The sequence below is a fragment of the Dipodomys spectabilis genome, unplaced genomic scaffold (genome assembly GCF_019054845.1).
Source record: "Dipodomys spectabilis isolate Male_0828 unplaced genomic scaffold, ASM1905484v1 ptg000175l, whole genome shotgun sequence".
Lineage (NCBI taxonomy): Eukaryota > Metazoa > Chordata > Mammalia > Rodentia > Heteromyidae > Dipodomys > Dipodomys spectabilis.
This window is the reverse complement of record NW_024870852.1, coordinates 12,991,442-13,005,537: the sequence shown is the minus strand read 5'-3', so window position 1 is coordinate 13,005,537 and position 14,096 is coordinate 12,991,442. Positions and strand designations below refer to the sequence as shown.

The window sequence follows — 14,096 nt, the reverse complement described above, 5'->3', positions numbered from 1 at the left end:
ACTTCACACATGCTAAGGTAAGCGCTCTATCACATGAGCTATGTCTCTAGCTCCTTTGTATGTTGCTGCTGCTGCTGTTGTGTTTTTTTGCATTTTTGTTTGAGATAGGGTCTCACTAACTTTGCCCAGGTTGGCGTTGAACTGGCGATCTTCCTGCCTCGGACTCAAGTAACTGGGACTACAGGGGTGTATCACCAGGCAAGCTTCTTCCTTTCTTCTTTCATGTCTGTCTCAGTAAAAGTCTATTTCCTGATCCCAGATTCTATCAGGCTTCCTTAAACAGAGACCATTTGTACAGGTACAGCAGAAGGCCTTAGCTCCTTTGGCTTTGTCTGTAAGCTGGAGTATCTGAGAACCGTAAACTACTATTCTAGAAGCTTGATCACAGCCTCGCTCCCCAATATGTCCATCTGGATAGATGCCTCACTAAAATTCAGCTCCACAGCACAACTTGTTCTCAGAGCACAAGACAGAGTCAGTCACAAACACGAAGGAAGGACTGAAGTACAGAAGATACAAAGAACCGCAAGAACCACAGAAGAGCACTCTGGCATCGCCCATTGCAGAGCCCACTTGGGAAACTCACCAGTAGGAGCTATGGAAGGGGGTCTGCCTCGTTTTCTCTTTGGCTCCCTCAAGTTCTCTTGTGGACTCTTCACAATGTCATTTTCAGGCTTCTTATCCACTTGGACGTCTCCAGAGTACTCCCTGTCATTCTCTGAAATGTTCTCCTTATCTTCCTTCTCATTCTTGGGAAGACTCTTCTCAGATCCCTTCCCTTTTTCAGAACAGATTAGCTTTCCTTCTTTGTCAGGCTGCTTGGGTCGCTTTTCTGTCTTGGTTTTGTCCTCTTTGTCTTTCTTCACATTGGTGGCTTTTCTCTGCTCTTTAAACTTCTCTCGTTTATCAGGAGTTGATGAAAGACTTTTGTGATCAGTTTCTTTAGGCCTAGCATTACCCACAATATTCTAAAATGAGCAAAATAGTGATGAAACACACTTTGTGATTACTTGCAAACATAAAATGAGGAGATTGCTTGCAAATTTATGAAGACAAATGAAGATACTAAGAGAGGACATATGCCAGGTTACATAATGGAAAGTATCTGAAAATATCCACCTGCACTTAGATTTCAGAATCAATCTTGTTTTTTTGCTTTGTTTTTGAGAACCAATACTAAACTTAAAACAAATGTCATATTCAATCTCAGACTGAATAAGCTCTCCTTTATTGTGATGACTAAGTCACTAAAGACTAAAAGGTCAGGCAACTAGGCAAAATCCTTTTTTGAAAGCAATCTTTCTGACAGATGTTCTAAGAAAATGCTTTCATGTTCTATCCTTCTTACCCTTACCCAAGGTTTTCAGTGGCCTTACCTCAGATTGCCAATATATGTCAATGCCCAGTTTGGAGGAAAAACTCAAACAAAAAACAAAACCCAAATTGCTGAGAATGCTCTACCTAGAATTATGGTCTCAGCGTCCTACCCTGGATAAAGACTGTGCTCAGCTCAACAAACTACCTCCTGTAGTCTTAAGCTATTCAGTTTCTGTCCAATGGAAGCAAGTAATATTTCTTGGTTACTTTATTCTTGAATTATTTTAAAATTTAACCTAAAAATCTCGTGTCCCAGTGTAAGTGTCTCATAATAAAGCCAGCTCTGAAGTCTCTGGATAATTTAAGTTACAATTAAGTCTGCGTATCTCTCTAACAAGTCCTTTAAGAAAGAACCTGACATCCTTAGCATGTAGTACACAATAGAAGTAAAGGTTTAATCTGTTTGGTAGGAAAAACTTAAAAAAAAAAAATTATTCCCTAGGGGAAATGACATTTTCCCAAATCCCAAAAATTATTCTGAAAAAAGCCAGATACTCTTAGTACCTGTCAGGCAAAAATATAAAGTCCAACTACCCTATTAGAAAGGGATATATAAGAAATCTGATTGACTTAAAAGTTTATGCTTCCGTTAATTTTTTTGTTTATACTTGTAAACTAAAATATCAAGAAATGTCATTTGCTAACAGAATGATCTGACTTCGAACCTAGATCTACAAATATCCTTAATGCCCACTTAGGAATTGGTTAAAGGACAGATGTATACAGATTACAAATACTGCACAGCTATTAAAAAGACAAGAAGTTTGAGAAACTTGGGGAAATGTTATTTTGTTAAGAGAAAAGACCAAGTTATACAATAGTAATATACCATATGAGTTCAATTTTGGAAAGATACATATGTATATAATGTTAGCAACAAAAAAAAATTCATAAGGATATGTAACAAAATGTCGAGGGCAAATATATATAATATATAAGAGCAAATATAGACTATACATGTGTACATACATATATGCATGTATGTATATATATTATATATGGATGATGAGACTTTTCAGATTTCTACAATAAATATTGTTTTTGTAAGCTAAAAAACATTACTAAATAAAAAGAAAATCTCAATCTATTCTAATACTGTGTGAAAAAACTTTAAAACTGTACATGTCAGCTATCTTTAGTCAAAGCATTATACTCTTAAAAAATCAAAGTCCAGGAGGCATTTCGCTTTGTGTGTGGTGGTTGGCCTGGATTGTTATCAGGGGAGCCACACACAAAACTCAAGAAGTGAAACATCCACAAAACTTAGTCACTAAGGTTCTATCTCCAAGCCAAAGCTCTGTGATATTATTAACCAACTTACTAAATAAACAGTTAACACCTGTCACTCTGGGGAACCTGAATTTTTACTGGGGGAGTTTCAGAATACAATCTGCCAATTCAGATAGGTTCATACTTTAGTTCTCGAGATTAACTCATTGTACAAACTTAACACCAAAAATTCCATATTAAAGGGCAAAATAATGTTATAGTATACAGTATGGCTCCTCGAGATGCCTAGGAAGCAAATAATCAAAGCAAAAGCATCATCCAGGGCCAAAATTCTGTAATTTTGTCAATACTGTAAAGGAAAAGCAGAAAAAGTTAAAAAAAAAAAAAACTCATACACAGTGAAACTAAAGGAGGACATTCTTGGAAGAGGAACATTATGGCACAATGCCTATGTGCATCTGATCATACAAAATAATGTTTATTGAAATGATCACCAGAAAGTGGAAACAAGAGGCTTTTTTTTTCTTTGTTTTTTTTGTTTTTGTTTTTTTTGGTCTGGTCGTGGGGCCTGTACTACAGGCCTGGGCGCTGTCCCTCAGCTCTTCAGCTCAAGGCTATTGCTCTACCACTTGAGCCACAGCGCCACTTCCGGTTTTTTTTCTTTTTGCTTATGTGGTGCTGAGAAATCGAACCCATGACCTCATGCATGCAAGGCAAGGGCTCTACTTCTGAGCAACCTTCACAGCCCTTCTTTGTTGTTTTTGTTTTCTTTTGTCTTGTTTGTCCATTTGTCTTTGGGAGGGCAAGGAGGGTCACAGAAATGGAGGGAAGCAAAAAAAAAAAAAAATGGAGGGAGGCAAAGGCTGAACAAATATATCAGTGGTACTCACAAGAAACTGTTGAAAATGAACTATATACAACACATGAGTGGAATGGGAGAAAAAAACTGGGGGAGAGTTAGGGAAGGGGTTACAGTATCCAAAAAGAAATGTAACTTTACCTGACTTATGTAACCCCTCTGTACATTTTTTTTTTTTTTTGAATTAAACTTTTAAAAAAGACATAACTTTAGCTGGGCCCCGGTGGCTCATGCCTGTAATCCTAGCAACTCAGGAGGCTGAGATCTGAGGATCATGGTTCAAAGCCAGCATGAGCAGGAAAGTCCATGAGACTCTTATCTCCAATAAACCACTCAGAAAACTAGAAGTGGTGCAGTGGCTCAAGTGGTAGAGCGCCCACCTTGAGCTGAAGAGCTGAAGGACAGCATTCAGGCCCAGAGTTCAAGCCCCATGACCAGCCCAAAAAAAATAAATAAAAAAGAGATAATTTTGAAAAAAATTCAGTCTATCTTTAAAAGTATCATGTTCTCACTAAGTGCATGTATGGAAATATCACCATGAAACCCCTTCTTATCTCAAAAGTATATTAACTCAAAAATAAAAAGTAAAAACAGGGTTAGGCACTGGTGGCTCATATCTGTAAATTTAGCTACTAGGAAGGTGAGAACTGTGGTTCAAAGCAAGCCCAATGGGTAAGTTTATGAGACTTACCTCCAATTAACCAACAAAAAGTTAGAAATGGAGCTATTGCTCAAATGGTAGAGCAGTAGTCTTGAGCAAAAAAGCTACAGGACAGTGTCCAGGCCCTGAGTACCAAGCCTAAGTACCAGCACAACCTCCCCAACTAATAATACTGGTAATAGTAGTATAGTAGTAGTAGCAGCAGTTGTTGTTGTTGTTGTAATTGTAGTAGTAGTAGCAACAGTAGTAGTAAGGTAGCCATGACAGGTACTAATGACTTGGCTCATGCTTGTAATCCTAGTTACTCAAAAGACTGAGAGCTGAGGGTTGAAGTTCTGTTTCAGCCAAGGCAGAAGATTCCATCACACTCTTTTCTCCAAATAACCAGCAAAAAGCCAGAAGTAGAGGTGTGGCTCATGTGACAGAGCCCTAACTGGGGAAAAAAGCCAAGTGAAAACTCAAAACCCTAAGTTTAAGCCACAGTACTGGTACATTAAAAAAAATAAAGGGCTGGGAAGGTGGCTCAGTGGTAGAGTGCTTCCGTGCATGCATGAGGCCCCGAGTTCGATTCCTCAGCACCACATAAGCAGAGAAAGCCAGAAGTACTAGCCTTAAGCTGAAGAGCTGAGGGACAGCGCCCAGCCCCAGAGTTCAGGCCCCACAACTGACAAAAAAAAAAAAAAAGAGTAAATAAACAAAGTAAAATATTTTAAAAAGTATGCTTCAGCCAGGTGCCAGTGGTTTACGCCTGTAATCCTAGCTACTCAGGATGCTAAGATGTGAGGATCTGAGATGTGAGGATCAGGGTTCAAAGCCAGCCTGGGCAGAAAAACCGTGAGACTCTTATCTCCTATAAGCCACTAGAAAACTGGAAGTGGCACTATGGCTCAAGTGGTAGAGCGCTTTCCTTGAGCTGAAGAACTGAGCGACAGCACTCAGGCCCAGAATTCAAGTCCCATGATTGACCAAAAAAAAAAAAAGTTATGCCTCAAACTTCAATGTGTGCATATACAATGTATAAATACACAAAAGAATTTGAAGCATATTGTCATCACAAGAAAAGATACAAGAGGTCAGAGAATTACTAAATACTGTGTCAACAACTATCAACCAAAGATGAGTAACCAGTAATAAAAAATCTTGCTAAGGCGCTAGGAATGTGGCTTAGTGGTAGAGTGCTTGCTTAGCATGCATGAAACCCTGGGTTCGATTCCTCAGTTCCACATAAACAGAAAAAAAATCACAAGTGGTGCTGTAGCTCAAGTAGTAGAGTGCTACCCTGAGCAAAAAATGAAGCTCAGATAAAGTTCCCAGGCCCTGAGTTCAAGCCCCAGGACTGGCAAAAACAAAAACAAAAAACCTTGCTAAACTGGGCACTGGTAATGCATATCTGTAATCCCAGCTACTCAAGAGGCTGAGATGGAGGATCACAGTTCAAAGCCAGTAGTCACAGCAGGAAAGTTTGTGAGACTCTTATCTCCAATTAACCACCAGAAAACCGGAAGTGGCACTGTGGCTCAAGTAGTAGAGCGCTAGCCTTGAGCTGAAGCCTTGAGCTCAGGGACAGCACCCAGGCCGAGTTCAAGCCTCACAACTGATCAAAACAGAAAACAAAAACTCTTGCTAACTTGCTTAACTATCAACAACTAACACATGAATATCAATCAAAAATTAAAAAAAACACATATCAAAATTTTGGTCTCCATTTTCCCCTCAACTTTTCATTAAAAGATAAATACAAGAGACTTAAAAAGAAAGAAAAAAGAAAGAAAGAAAGGGCTCATAGTTTTATGGACCCTATCTCTAGTATCAGCACTCAGACTCCATATGCAGGAAAAGTACTTCCAAATACAAGATTCTTAAACCAGGCATATCTAAGCTAAAATGGCTGCTAAGTCAATAGTACAGGATAGCTCTGTAAACCATAAGGTCATGGTCCTAAGTCATGAAGATGAAGAGAAAATATGTTCTAGGTCTTGATAAATGGTTCAACAGATCCCTGTAATGGGAAGCATCTGTGGAAGCAGGCTATCTCCAGGAAAAGGAAACAGTAGGTATCAGATACTTTTGAGAAAAGATGAGAAAAGCAGTAGGCATTCAGTTTAAAAAAGAATATGTGTTAAAAGAAACAGGAAATGTACTCTTTAACCTGACTTATGTAACTGTAATCGCTCTGTACATCACCTTTATAACAACAATTTTAAGCATTAAAAAAAACTGGCAAAGAAACAAATATTTACAACTTTTGAAAATCTGTGTTACTTTCTGGTGAAAATGTGTCAGATGGAGGAAATAAAGACTTGTCATCATAAACAAATATCTCTTTATTTGAGAAACCAACGTACAATGTTAGCATTGTCATAACACAAAGCACAAAACCACAATTCTCACCTGATCTTTGGAAAAAGCTTTGACATGAATATGTTTGACAGTCTGAACTACTCCATCATAAAATTTCACAGTGTAAGTACCTAAAATTCAAGAAGATAGGATTTTAACTCACAGTTTCATGAAAGCAGCAACTTTCAACCTATTAAACACAAGGGAGTTCCAACCACATAATAAACGTATGGGTTTTGGGGTTTTTTTGGTCGTCAATACTGGGGTTTGAACTCAGGGCCTCTACTACCCCTTGGCATTTTTGCTCAAGGATGGTACTCTACCACTTGTGCTACATCTCTAGATCCAGCTTTTTACTGATTAACTGCAGAGGAAGTTTCACAGATTTGTCCACTCTGGCTAGCTTCAAACTGCAATCCTCAGATCTCACATTCTTGAGTAGCTAGGATTATAGGTGTGAATTACCAGTACTTGGCATGAATTAAAATTTTCTAAGAGGGGCTGGGAAGGTGGCTCAGTGGTAAAGTGCTTGCCTTACATGCATGAGGCCCTGGATTCAATTCCTCAGCACCAGATACAAAGAAAAGCCAGAAGTGGGCGCTGTGGCTCAAGTGGTACAGCACTAGCCTTAAGCTGAAGAGCGCAGGGTCAGCTCCTAGGCCAAGAGTTCAAGCTCCACTACTGACCACCACCACCCCCCGCCCCCCAAAAAAAAATCTAGCTGGGCGCTGGTGACTCATACCTGTAATCCTAGCTACTCAGGAGGCTGAGATCTGAGGATCTCGGTTCAAAACCAGCCCTGGCAGGAAAGTCCGTGAGATTCTCATCTCCAATAAACCACTAGAAAACCAGAAGTGGCGCTATGGCTCAAGTGGTAAAGTGCTTGCCTTGATTTGAAGAGGGCAGGGACAGCGCCCAAGTCCAGAGTTCAAGCCCCAGGACCGACCAAAAAAAAAAAAAAATCTAAGACTCACAGTTCTAATGATGTAGTACAGAAATAGAATGCGTACTTGGCATGCACAAAGCCTTTAGTCTGATTCCCAGAACCACAACAACAACAAAAAAAAATCAAATTCAATTGTCTTATATCCAAGAAACTATATGCTTGCCTAAACATCTTAGTCAAGATTAGTTGTTGTTGTTTATCTAGAAAATTCATTTATCTACTTTAATAAAAATAAAGGGTCTGGGAATGTGGCTGAGTGGCAGAGTGCTTGTCTAGCATGCATAAAGCCTTGGGTTCAATTCTTTAGTACCATATAAACAGAAAAGGCTGGGAAGTGGAGCTGGAGCTGTGACTCAAAGTGGTAGAGTGCTAGCCTTGAGCAAAAAGAAGCTCAAAGATAATGCCCAGGTCCTGAGTTCAAGCCCCAGGATTGGCAACACACACACACACACACACACACACACACACACACACACACACACACACACACACAATTTTAATTTGTAAATCAAATTTAGACCAAGAACAAGGAACAGTAAAACAATTACATATGTGAGGAAAATGAAGATTTATTTCTTGATGCATAATTAATTTCTGTAATGGAATATTTGTTTTCTGGGTTTGGAGTCAATAATATCTTTCAAACTTTAAAGGTTTTACTGCAGGTTATAGTTTTTAGAGGTTGTATTAATCTCAAAATTCATGTTGCAATACTTTAAGATATAGTACACCAAAATAGTGATGGGTGCTATTTGTTCAACAAAGGATCATTATGGATTTTTTAGGGGGATGGGGTTGGTCATGGAGCTTGAACGCTGGGCCTGAGTGCTGTCCCTCAGCTCTTCAGCTCAAGTGAGTGCTCTACTACTTAAGCCACAGTGCCACTTCTGGTTTTCTGAATGGTTTACTGGAGATAAGAGTCTCACAGACTTTCTTGCCCATGCTGGCTTTGAACCGTGATCTCAGCCTCTTGAACAGCTAGGATTATAGGTATGAGCCACCAGTGCCTGGCTAATCTTATCTTAATAGAACATTCAGCTACAAAAATTCTCATTAGGTCCATTCAAACCAAAGCTTGAAAAGTTTCCCACCTTAGAAATAATTCTTATCCTACCTTTGCACTCCATTTTTTGTCATGGGGATTTAAAAATAGAATCATAGTTAATTTAAAAAAAAAAAAAGGGAAGAACTGGTAACCACATCAGGGTTCATACTGGGAAACACAGTTCTGTTTATACTCCCTATTTCCCAACTAATTAAAAATAAAAATAATTTTTTTTTGAAAAACCCTAGCATGTGGCTTAGTGGTAGAGTGTTTCTCTGTCAGGCATGAAGCCTTGGGTTTACAAACATACACCACCCAAAAAAAAAAAAAAAGCCACAAGAGGTAGAATACAAGAAGTAAGTAGTGTTCTTAGTTATCTCCTTACTCTATCCTCTGAAGAAATGAGACCCTCGGGGCTTGGAATGTGACCTAATGGTAGAGTGCTTGCCTAGCATGCATGAAGCTCTGCATTTGATTCCTCAATACCACATCAACAGAAAAAGCCAGAAGTGGCATTGTTGCTCAAGTGGTAGAGTGGTAGCCTTGAGCAAAAGAAGCTCAGGGACAGTGCCCGGGTCATGAGTTCAAGCCCCAGGACTGGTAAAAAAAAAAAAAAAAAAAAAAAGGAAAAGAAAGAAAGAAAAAGAAAAGAAATGTGTATGTCCCAGGCTGGTCCCAAACTCCTGAGCTCAAGCAATCCTCTGCTTCAGGATCCCAAATAGCTGGGACTACAAGTATCCACTACTACAGGTAGCTTTTACTTCCTTCTTGTCCATTCTGTCCCTTCCCCATCTGTCCTCCAGTCCTCCAGTCCTAAGTAGGGCCTTGTCAATGACTAGGCCCTTCTAAGTCAAGTCCAAATGCTTGTGCCTAGGTAGTCAAAGGCCAAGGCAACATGAGCCCAATTATTATTCTCTTTATTTCTCTTTACCAACATTAGAGATTGAAGATACAGCTCAGTGGCAGTGTACTTTCCTAGTTTTTATCATTAGCAATAGGGAGAGGGGAAAAGCATCAAATACCCATCAATTCAAAGTGATTCATTACCTGCTACTTACGACCCACTGAAACTTCCTGTAGCATATCCATCTCCACATCTTGATCAAAGTGGTGTCCTGTCTAGAATGTGCAATTCAGTGATCTTTAGGTGGCCAACTCAAATGACCACAATTCCACAGTGTCCCAGCTACTGTAAATTCCTCCTGCTCTAACCTCTAAAAAACTCATTTGGCAACTGCCCTACAAAGAGATTTAGCACTAAGTCTACATCCAAATAAATAAAAATCCCAAATGGAAGAAAATTCTTCATGGTCAGAGCCCATGGCTCACAGTTTCTTCCTCACACAGAGGCTGGCTCATAACAAAGCAGTGCTTCTCAGCAGCAGTAGTTATTCCAAGAAACCTGTCAGAAATGTAATAATTTACCAGCCACATCTCAGTTTTTCCTTTTTTTTTTTTTCTGCCAGTGTGGGGCTTGAACTCCGGGCCTGGGCACTGATCCTGAGCTTCTTTTTTGTTGTTGTTGTTGTTGTTGATTTTTGGGGTTTTTTGGGGGTTTTTTTGGGTCCGGTCGTGGGGCCTGAACTCTGGGACTGGGCGCTGTCCCTCAGCTCTTCAGCTCAAGGCCAGCGCTCTACCACTTGAGCCATAGTGCCACTTCCGGCTTTTTTCTTTTTGCTTATGTGGTGCTGAGGAATTGAACCCAAGGCCTCAGGCATGCAAGGCAAGCACTCTATCACCGAGCCACCTTCCCAGCCCCCTGATCCTGAGCTTCTTTTGCTCAAGGCTAGCACTCTACCACGTCAGCCACAGCACCACCCCTGACTTTTTTTTTCTGGTTGGTTAAGGGTTCTGAACTCAGGGCCTGGGTGCTGTACCTGAGCTGCTTTGTGCTCAAGGCTAGTGCTCTACCACTTGAGCCACAGCACCACTTTAGTTTTTGAGTGGTTTGTTGGAGATAAGAGTCTAACTGGGACTTTTCTGCCCAGGCTGGCATCACACAACGATCCTCAGATCTCAGCCTCCTGAATAGCAAGGATTACAGGCATGAGCCACTGGTACTCAGCTATTTTGGTTGTTTTTTTTTTTTTCCTTTTTCTTTTTTTTTTGGGTCCAGTCGTGGGGCCTGAACTCTGGGCCTGGGCGCTGTCCCTCAGCTCTTCAGCTCAAGGCTAGCGCTCTACCACTTGAGCCACAGCACCACTTCCAGCTTTCTTCTTTTTGCTTATGTGGTGCTGAGGAATCAAACCCAGGGCCTCATGCATGCAAGGCAAGCGCTCTACCACTGAGCCACCTTCCCAGCCCCAATTTTGGGGTTTTTTTTTGTGATACTGTGGAATCGAACTCAAGGCTTCTTGCATGGTAGGCAAGCACTCTACCACTAAGCCATCCACAACTAACCCTCCCACCTCAATTTCTAAATCAGAAATTCTGGGAGTGAGGCACAGAAGTTCTCCAGGTACTTCTCATGTAGTTCAAATCTCAGAACCACAGTCACAGACAAATGACAGGCTGACCTTTACAACTGGGTATTACAACATAAAGATGCATATATATCATAGCTTTCACTAATATGGAAAGTGACTAACAAACAAAGTATCAGGACTTACAATTAGGCCAGAAAACAACAGAAACTAGATGGCAGGCCATAATAAAGGAAGCAAGCATAAATAATTCTCTACATGAAGCAGCTCAGACAGGGTCTCACAGTGTAATTCAGGTTGGCCCTGAACTCAAGATCTTCTTGTCTCTGCCTCTCCAGTGCTGGGATCACAAATACTCCTATACTTGCTGACAAGCCTCCTAAGGCGATACTTTCAACTATATTATCAACAAAGGAAGCTCAATTACCTCAGAATGAAAACTATCATTTTCACAGACATTTCAAATATTCAAAGGTCAATACTAAGTAGTAATAATTAATATCAGCTTTTTAAAGTCAATTTTGAAGCTTATTCCTGTTGACAAGCTCTATAAAGAGAAAGTAAGGGGGCTGGGAAGGTGGCTCAATGGTAGAGCGCTTGCCTTGTATGCATGAGGCTCTGGGTTCGATTCCTCAGCACCACATAAGCAAAAAGAAAAAAAGCCGGAAGTGACGCTGTGGCTCAAGTGGTAGAGCGCTAGCCTTGAGCTGAAGAGCTGAGGGACAGCGCCCAGGCCCAGAGTTCAGGACCCATGACCGGACCCAAAAAAAAAAGGGGGAAATAAGGTAAGTCTAAGGGCTAGTATTAGAACACAAACCTGCTTGTTCACCAATGACATTCTCCAATCACCTCACACTACCTACTGCCCAAGCCCCACAGTCTAAGTCCAAACCACAGATCCAGAGCAAACTAGTACTTGGAAATGACCAAAACTATGCCAAAGTTGCTCAGCGGCCATTGATCTTAGATATCAATCTCCTAGTCCTGATCCTTTACCTCCAAAGGAGTATAGGGGATCATCTTGAAACTTCCTCCCTTAACCATGCTAAATACAGCCTAACTTGGGCTTGAAGAAATCAGAAAGAACAGCTGGTAATAATGGCCTAGGACCACTTCTGGAATAATGTCCAAAACCTACTTTCATGATTTCATGTTTAACTTAAAAAGAAAATCATAGCCAGGCATTGGTGGCTCATGCCTGTAATCCTACCTACTGAAGAGGCTGAGATCTGAGGATCCCGGTTCAAAACCAGCACAGGCAGGAGACTCTTATCTCCAATAAACTACCAGAAAACTGAAGTGGCATTTGTGGCTCAAGTGGTAGAGTGCTAGATTTGAGCTGAAGAGCTCAGGGACAGTGCCCAGGCCCAGAGTTCAAGCCCCAGGACAGAGAAAGGGAGAAAGAAAGAAAAGAAAGAGAGAGAGGAAAGAGAGAAAGAGAAAGAAAGAGAGGGGAGGGGAGGGGAGGGGAGGGGAGGGGAGGGGAGGGGAAGGGAAAGGAAGGGAAGGGAAAGGAAGGGAAGGGAAGGGAAGGGAAGGGAAGGGAAGGGAAGGGAAGGGAGGAAGGCAGGGAGAAAGAAAAAAAGACACAAACAAATTACTTTAAAAGGGAAGAACCAACCCTCCCTCACCTGAGTAACAGTCAAGTGAAAGCAGGGCACCGAAAGCTCGTGCCTGTAATCCTAGCCACTCAGGAGGCTGAGAGCTGAGCATCACAGTTCAAACCCAGACTGGGCAGGAAAGTCTGTGAGACTCTTATCTCCAATAAACCACCAGAGGGGCTGGGAAGGTGGCTCAGTGGTAGAGCGCTTGCCTCGCATGCCTGAGGCCCTGGGTTCGATTCCTCAGCACCACATAAGCCAAAAAAGAAAAAAGCCAGAAGTGGCACTGTGGCTCAAGTGGTAGAGCGCTAGCCTTGAGCTGAAGAGCTGAGGGACAGCGCCCAGGCCCAGAGTTCAGGACCCACAACCGGACCCAAAAAAAAAAAATAAAAAAAAAAACACCAGAAAACTTAAGTGGCACTGTGTCTCAAGTAATAGAGCACTTGCCTTGGGCTGAAGAGGTCAAGGACAGCACCTAGGCCCAGAGTTCAAACCCCACCACCGACAAAAAAAAAAAAAAACAAGGAAGTTAGTTCCTACGTGTGTGAGCTTAAGCCTTTTTTTTCCTTTGTGAAAAGCTGTTCACAAGGCACCAACCTCCCTATATTTCAAACATCAGAGGAGATATATGAGGAAAACAAAAACTAGTAATTCTTGAGGCCAGATTGGAGAAGTAAGCCCATTTCCACGGCACCTCCTGTTATGAATGCAAACTGCAAGTACTGGCTCAGACACTGAGCTGGGAGAAGGGGAACCACATGGTCCCCAAGTAAGCATTTTATTAGGTAGAGGGACCAGATCTATTCATTCACACAAGTTAAACAATCACCGTTCAAGCCAAGCAATGATGGTTCACACCTATAATCCTAGCTACTCAGGAGACTGAGATCTGTGGAATCAAGGTTTGGAGCTGTGGCTCAGGTGGTAGAGGGCTAACTAACCTTGAGTAAAAAAGTTTAGGGAGGGGCTGGGAATGTAGCTCAGTGGTACAGTGCATGCCTTCCAAGCATGAGGCCCTGGGTTCGATCCCTCAGCACCACATAAACAGAAAAAGCCGGAAGTGGCGCTGTGGCTCCAGTGGTAGAGCGCTAGCCTTGAGCTGAAGAGCTGAGGGACAGCGCCCAGACCCAGAGTTCAGGCCCCATGACCGGCAAAAAAAAAAAAAAAAAGTTTAGGGAGTGGGCTGGGAAGGTGGCTCAGTGGTAGAGCGCTTGCTTTGCATGCCTGAGGCCCTGGGTTCGATTCCTCAGCACCACATAAGCAAAAAGAAAAAAGCCGGAAGTGGTGCTGTGGCTCAAGTGGTAGAGCTCTAGCCTTGAGCTGAAGAGCTGAGGGACAGCGCCCAGGCCCAGAGTTCTGGCCCCATAACTGGACCCCCCCCAAAAAAAAAAAGTTTAGGGAAAGTATCCAGGCCCTGAGTTCTAGCTCTACTACAGGCACAAATTTAAAAGACAGGGCGAGGGGAGCCACAATTCAACAGAAAGGAATCCTCCATTCTTTTGTAAACATTAGTCAACCTGCAGCTTCTCCAGAGAGAATGCCTTACAAACAGAGTGGTCCACTACTGAGGGACATGTCACTCTGACTTCACCCATGGAGAAAAGGGAAGCTGCT

General features: G+C 41.8%; 1 protein-coding gene across 3 annotated transcripts in view; it reads right to left on the bottom strand.

Annotated features, from left to right (window-relative positions):
• The window catches only part of Phf20 (PHD finger protein 20), a 104,880-nt gene that overhangs the window by 39,727 nt on the left and 51,057 nt on the right, over window positions 1-14,096 (bottom strand). For 2 of the 3 annotated variants that reach the window (XM_042694360.1, XM_042694361.1), the window contains exons 5-6: window positions 6,519-6,598; window positions 587-968 (exon numbers count right to left, since the gene is read on the bottom strand). The exons of the other annotated variant lie outside the window; for it this stretch is intronic. In XM_042694360.1, coding sequence (XP_042550294.1) covers window positions 587-968; window positions 6,519-6,598 — 462 coding nt within the window. The remainder of the gene's footprint in view (window positions 1-586; window positions 969-6,518; window positions 6,599-14,096) is intronic. 3 annotated transcript variants of the gene reach the window in all.